General features: G+C 41.4%; 1 protein-coding gene across 2 annotated transcripts; it reads right to left on the bottom strand.

Annotated features, from left to right (window-relative positions):
• Nucleotides 1–2,022: 2,022 nt before the first annotated feature.
• LOC137126296 (myoD family inhibitor domain-containing protein-like) lies at nucleotides 2,023–5,526 on the bottom strand. Of its 2 annotated transcripts, none has more exons than XM_067502922.1 (4): nucleotides 5,333–5,526; nucleotides 4,994–5,081; nucleotides 4,568–4,825; nucleotides 2,023–2,658 (listed from the first exon to the last, which is right to left on the bottom strand). In XM_067502922.1, exons 2-4 carry the CDS (start codon nucleotides 5,022–5,024, stop codon nucleotides 2,387–2,389), a joined length of 561 nt encoding a protein of 186 aa, XP_067359023.1. In that variant the 5' UTR covers nucleotides 5,025–5,081; nucleotides 5,333–5,526; the 3' UTR covers nucleotides 2,023–2,386. The 2 variants fall into 2 exon arrangements, with proteins under 2 accessions (XP_067359023.1, XP_067359022.1); XM_067502921.1 differs by having other exon boundaries at nucleotides 2,025–2,658; nucleotides 4,998–5,081; nucleotides 5,333–5,525.
• Nucleotides 5,527–6,779: the final 1,253 nt, after the last annotated feature.

Here is a 6,779-nt window from a genome sequence, read left to right as displayed (position 1 = left end):
CAAACATGCAGAAGACGCATTGCACTAGATAGAAATGCTAAATGTTATTACAACTGTGATTCTACCTCACGTAAAGCAACAAATCATTATAACGTTAGAGACTGCAATGTTGCGACATGCAGGTTTAGTTATTGCACTTATACTGTACTGAATTTGTTTCCAATTCTAGGTATCTTATATTAAACATCGTAATGCAGCTTGCCATCAATAATTCATGCACAGCCATTTTTAACTCAGCCCTTATTAGCTATGTTTTGATGTATTTTGCTTTACTGCTCCCCCTCACACTCCCAAACTCATGAAACTTGATGGTATGCGCTGGTTTAGAAACCGGTCCCCTCACTTATTAAAATGAGACAATGTGTTTATGATTGCCCCCCTCTGGTGTGTCTCGCTTCCCTTTGATCTGTCTTCTTCGCATCAGCCTCAAATGTTAGATATTCAAATCTAGTTACATTTATTTTTGTTTCCTTTACAGTAGATGGGCACATCTGACAGACTGACTATTAGGTGTTATTATTTCCCCTTTATTCAATAGACGCCACTTCATACACTACACATAAACCTTGTTTTGATTGAGGAGGTTACAACCATTGTCATAAAGCTTGGAGGGAGGCAAGAATACAAATAGACAGATTCAGAGTAAAGAAGTGTTGAAAGGATTGTTTTTGAAAAGCAACCCAGGTTTTAAACAAACTACTTTTCACCGGGTCATCCTCCATCTGTGATGCCCAGTCGTCTTTATCTCAGTCTGCTTGTCCAACAACTGTTAGGAAAAACTGAGTGTCAGTTTGATGTGGTCTTCAACTGAACAGGCAATTTAATTTATAAACCCTCCTTATTAGGACACGTGCAAATGCATCTCTCAAAATTTGGCTAATGCCCAAATGAAGACCTGACTAGAAAATACAGAAATCGTTGACCAGAAATGCAAATCTGTATTTTCAGATTTTGCTCCTTCTCATTCTGATGTTCCTGATTGGTTTTTTTTTGTTTGTTTTTTAGAGTTTGGATTTTGCAGCAAAGCAGCAAAAAGATGATATTTGCTCTTTATTCCGCACTTCTACTTTATATTACTGCGTGGTCCCGACACATGCAGGAGACTGAATTCACTCCGGGCTGTTTGTGGAAGTAGACTCTGGGTAAAGGGTATAACAAATTGAGGGGGACAAGTGGAACAAACCTGAGTGTTTGTTTGTTGCTGTATGCTTGCCGTGCTCTAAATTAAATGTCAGCGCTGTTCCTTGTCACTAGCAGAATCCAAATGTGTTGTGGGCAAAAAGGATACTTAAATTCGATTTACTCGCTCTAACATGATTAAAATGAGCCACTTGGCTCGACCAGACAGATTGACAGCATTTTCTTTACGGCCACTTTGTTTTATTTTTGGCTGTTTACACTGCCGCTATGCTGTCATCTTGCACACTGACTTTGAAGGAGCCAGCTTCGATCTTCCAAGATCTGGAGAGAATAAGCATTCTTTTATGTTGTAACCGCTTTATATGACAAATATAAAAAGGATTCAAGAGAGAGCTGACAAGTTTTGTGTCGCCCTGGTACTCAGCTGCAAAGAAGGAGAAGTCAAACCTGCAATCTTATAACATGAGAAGCCGTACAAGACGGAACAAAGATGTAGACCCCTCTCTCGTTTAGGGTCATGCTGGGTCAAAGTCATTAAATACAAATTCATGTACACACAAATGGCATTTCAGTGGATTAGAGCTTCTATTTTGAATGCACTGTTGCTTGTAGCTCTTTCTGTGCCGTTTGTTCTCGTTCAATCGGTTGTGCATTAATGTGAGCAGGGAAAAAAATAGCAGTGTACTAAAAGTCTCACTCTGGCATTAATTCTTCACCATGGCTACGTATAGACATGGACGCAGAAATGTGACACCCTTCAAAAAGAAGAAGAATCTACAAGTTTTCTCTTAAATAACTTGAAATTGCCGAAATAAAAGGAAAAACTTATTTCAGATTTATTTTTTTATTTTTTATTTTTTATTTTTTTGGTATCTTGGAACGGTACCAAGAGCTCTTTGACCTTAACCAGACAAAACAAATGTCTTAATATTTCAAATGGTCTCCAAATCTCTTCTGAAACATGACCATCACGTTTAATCACGCATTTATTCTTCCTCTTCATGGCATGGATTCAGCAAGAATGTGAATATTCCTATTACCTAAATGTAAAGCTAATCCTGAAGTGCTTTATCTGGGGCAAAAGAAGTGTTGCTTTTACTAAAGAATAGACAGAACTCGTCACAACATTGGTGAACACAAAGATGGTAGACTGGTAGGGTCAACAACACGATATGTGGTTACAAGCATCATTTTGGGGCTGATGAAATTTTTAATGACAATTAAAAATCAGTCCTCCGGTTGCATCTCAGCTGCGATGGCAGATCTCACAGCATTCCAGACAAAACTCGAGACACTCGGTGGGCTCGCAGCAGGATTGGAACAGGACTGAGTGGCAATGAGCGTGACAGCTGAGCTCCTCCACGGGCGCCTCCTCGATGGCCGAACAGCAGCGGGCGCAGGCACCACAGCAGAAGGAGCAAAGGGCATTAAGGCAGGGGGAGCAGGCCTCCAACAGACCCAGGACCAGCGCGGAGCACTGGCACCACAGGCAAGCAAGCAGCAGCTGATACCAGGAGTCTATGGGCGTCAGAGTGGAGAAAAAGGAAGTAAGTGATTTTTGCAACAAATGCATTTGAGGTCATGAAAGGACAGTTGTATGTTCTAAAAGGCTGTCAGACAAAAGCCCATCGAAAAACGGGATTAACGACTCTATTAACCGTAAATTAATCTCTTGCATGTTTGTTTGTTGTGCCACCGGGAACTTAAAAGAGAAACTGCTCTGCTGCAGTGATCAAGTGTGATTGTGTGTACTTAATCACAGAGCTTTGTTCCGTCCTCGAGGGAAAATAAGAAAAAGGCCACAGAGGCTCCCAGTGATGAACAACAACCACGGAAGAAGCTGTCAAAAGATAATTGCTCTCCTACCCAAATTAGGTGCAGATGAAATTGCATATCTTTAACCCCACCGGTGAGTTACAGTGCATCCCTCGCAATCCTAACCACTGTGTTATTACCCGGCTACTGTTTTCATCCTCACAAGGACAAGATATTGCGTGAGCTCATGCAAATCGAGCTGTTTTATCCTGTTTACTCAAGGTAGTGAATGAAAAGGAGATGGCAGGTTTCCCTGGGGAGTGGGGTTCAGCATTTTCCTGCTTAGCCGCTCAAATTATACACCCCCCACACTTAGCTTATGCTAATAACCTGTGCGTGGATGAAAAAGGAGCATTATGTGTGGCCACTGTATTGATTTAATGCATAACTTCATAGAGATAACAACATGGAGACAATAATAAACAAGGAGTGGACCCCCACACGCTTTGATAAAATTGGAAAGAAGTGCAGCAGTTTAAAAGTTCTCGAGGCAAAAACTTTTTTAGAGGCGCAGAAAGATTGTGGTAACAAGAAAACAATGCATGTTTAATGTTTTTCTATTCTTGATAAGTGCATGGTGGGAATCTCTTACTGACAGAAATCTACTCCTGTCTCAGTGAGTAGACTTGATGGACTTGAGGTTCAGTCCATTAAAGAGTCACATGAACACCGAAGGAGGTCCTACTTTTCTTGTGTTTGGACTGGCCATTGAAAGCTCTTGACTGAAATCCCTTTCGAGGGGAAGATGGGGCCAAAAATCCATCGTTGCTCCATGCAAAAATGTTTTCTAAAATGCATCTTAAATCGTCTGAGTTTATTCAGTCGAGTGGATATCTTCCAATGTTGTAATCTTTTTGGTATAAAATGTCCTCTGTGTTTTTCCGCTGACTGTGTGAAGAGTTGCACTGAGGGACAGTAAGAAAAAAGGAATTTCTAACATAAAAATTGGGCCGTTTTGAAACATGTCCATGCCGTCGGACTAACGGAAAGTTGAGACTTTTTTTTTGTCTTCAGCTAAACTTTAAAGTAGTTCTTTGGATTCTGGCCCCATCACTACCACGGAAGGCATCTTTCGGAGGTATCTGCATCAAGAGCAAGAATAATTAGGACAAGTTAATCCTGTTTCATTGTTCAAATAGAACAACATTTTTTTAACATTTGTGAACAGACCCTTTATCCATTTTGTATGTTGTTGCATTGGTTATTATTGTTGTAAAATTAATATTTCAATTTAATAAATACTCAGATTGCATTGGCAGCTGCTTGGCTGCCTCCCCCAGTGAGCACAACAGAGCAGCAGTGTCTGTGGAAATGTATCCGGAGTTTTGCAGACACGCAGCAGCAAGAGTAACCTGGTTTCTCATCGGCCTCAGACCTCGGATTTTAAGTGTATGTTGACAGAAAATGCAACTTTTTGACTTTTCTCTCTCTTTCTGCGTGTGTGTTCGTGTCGCAGCACGGTGACAGCACAGGGGGAGAGAAAGGAAAGGCCACAGCCAGCGGACCTTCTAGTTGTGTGACCCATTGTAAGATCCTGAGAATGACAATTTATCCTGTTCTCCATTTTAGATCAAACAGCCAGAGCCATTTAAAGTGACGCTATTGTAGTTACCACTGGTTGTCGTAGCAGGTTGTTTTGAGTCGGCCACACTGCCCCTGCTCCTGCTGCTCTTCATTCTACTACTGTGGACAGACGAGCTGGAGCCCTGCAGTCGGCTCACACTTGGTGGGAGGGTGGGGACTTTGTGGTCTGGGACAATGAGGCCAGATTGTGGGCAGGTGGGCTTCCCGGGGTCACACTGAGGTTCCTTAAATCCTGCTCTCTCCTGTGAGGTGTCTTCTGAAGGACCAGCAGCAGCCAGGGGCTGAGCTGGGAGACAAACACACATACAAAACTGGAAACACTGGACAATTACTGTAAAACGAGAAAGGTCTGGAGGTCTGCGAGCGCTCAAAGCAGTCAAAGCCCTTTGTGTCACAACATACTGTATAACTTTGGTCACTGTATTGTTTGCTGTGCATGTCTCAGGATTTCCACCTACTGCTGATGAGGCCTGCAGGGATGGCATTTCCTCTGCTCACAGGGTCACGTGCTGAAAGGGTTTCCTGTGCTGCTCTTACTGAACCTTCAAACACATCAAAACAAAGTGTAGTCAGCTGGAAAAAAAAAGAACTGACCAAATGCTTCTGTTTAGGTGTTTGTTTGGCAATTGAGCAGCAGTTCAACAGTACAAATAAAGACACTTGTTATCTATGGAAAGGGTCTGTCTTTCCATCTGTGCAGGCTTTCATTGATGTTTCATTGGCTTCTGAGTATGACAGTTTTGCAATATATTTCAGCTATCGCGTATACAACTGTCAGATCATTAGTACTTGCCTTTAGCCAGGTTGCTCTGTTCTTCCGTCACGTCTGCAGATAAATGTTCCCTGGGTAACATGGCTGATAGTCATGACCGCTCAGGGTCTTTGTTACACGCTGTTTAACTTAAACGCTTCATCTTCATCCTCGCCTTCTCTCCACACTGAGAGGTCAGGAAACCTCCAGCAACAGCAACACCCAACATGCCGGCCTGAGTCACCGTGCAGGAGAATGTGAGCTGTTCGCCTGTGTGTGTGTGTGTGGTTTGTTATTGTTCTGGCATTTAAAAATTCCCCTTCCCAGCCGATGGACGAGGCCTTTCTGGTGACTTCTCTTTTCTGCTTTTAGTCAGCTAACACGATGGAGACACATGCCCCACTGTTGTGTTAACCGAATGCAAACTCTCCGTCTTCTGCCCACATGAAAACACACCCGTACAGACCTGGCAAAGTTTAAATACTTAAATGCAATAATTTAGTTGTTGTTCTTTAATCACGTTTTATTTCTATATCATGCCAAACATTTAAAGATTGTATAAATATATAAAACATAAAAATAATATTAAGAAATTTTATGTGAAAACATAATAAAAGACATCAGTTATTTTATATATTTATATATACTTTTTCAATTATGTCTGTTTCATATTAATAAACTTATTCTTTGTCCATTGCTTAGACTGTTTAAATTGATTATTACAACCTCCCAAAACCAAATAAAACCATTAATAATTAATTGCCACCAGGATCATTTCAATATTTGCTTGTGGTAATAAATAAATGATAAAGTGACTGAAGACACTGAGGAAATCATCATCATTACACGTTGCTGAGAAGATGAACATAAACCGGCCCTTTTGCAGAGGCTGTTGACTAAGTTCTGTCAAAAGCGCTGCGTTGAAAAGCATGTTGACTTGCTCGCCTCACTGGGGGTATATGGCACATCAAAGCAACACATAAGTGAAGCTGTTGAAGTTGTCTAGCACCGTGCTAACTTTCAGTGAGCAAACATGCTGCACGGAGAGGCAATCAGAAGAAAATGTCATCCAATGGGCTGACAGCGAATCAAAGGAACCCCCGAGAGGCAACAGAGAACATAAAGCTAACTCGTTATCAGCGCAGACAATTACTGACATTAGTGAAAACACAGAGCTGAAAAATCTAAGGACTTTGTTCTGTCTTTGGTTGTGAAGTCAACGGTAGCAGCTTCACTTCACAGTGTTTATCAGTGGATGAGGCGACGTGGTGCAGTTGGCACCATGGATTTTTATTGCTGGTTTCTTATCTTAAACATTGGTGTGGTTAATTAAACAGCAACAACAATCTAATGGAATCCGATACGGAAGCTCTGACATGAATTCTGTTTTTACAAGGTTATAATCTGTCGGTTTCCAATGATTTGGCCATTTTATGTATTTTAATCAGGGTGATCAAAACATTAGAACCACCTCCAAGTACTCTCCAGA

Source organism: Channa argus, chromosome 4 (assembly GCF_033026475.1).
Source record: "Channa argus isolate prfri chromosome 4, Channa argus male v1.0, whole genome shotgun sequence".
Taxonomy (NCBI): domain Eukaryota; kingdom Metazoa; phylum Chordata; class Actinopteri; order Anabantiformes; family Channidae; genus Channa; species Channa argus.
This window is presented reverse-complemented; position numbering and strand designations above follow the sequence as displayed.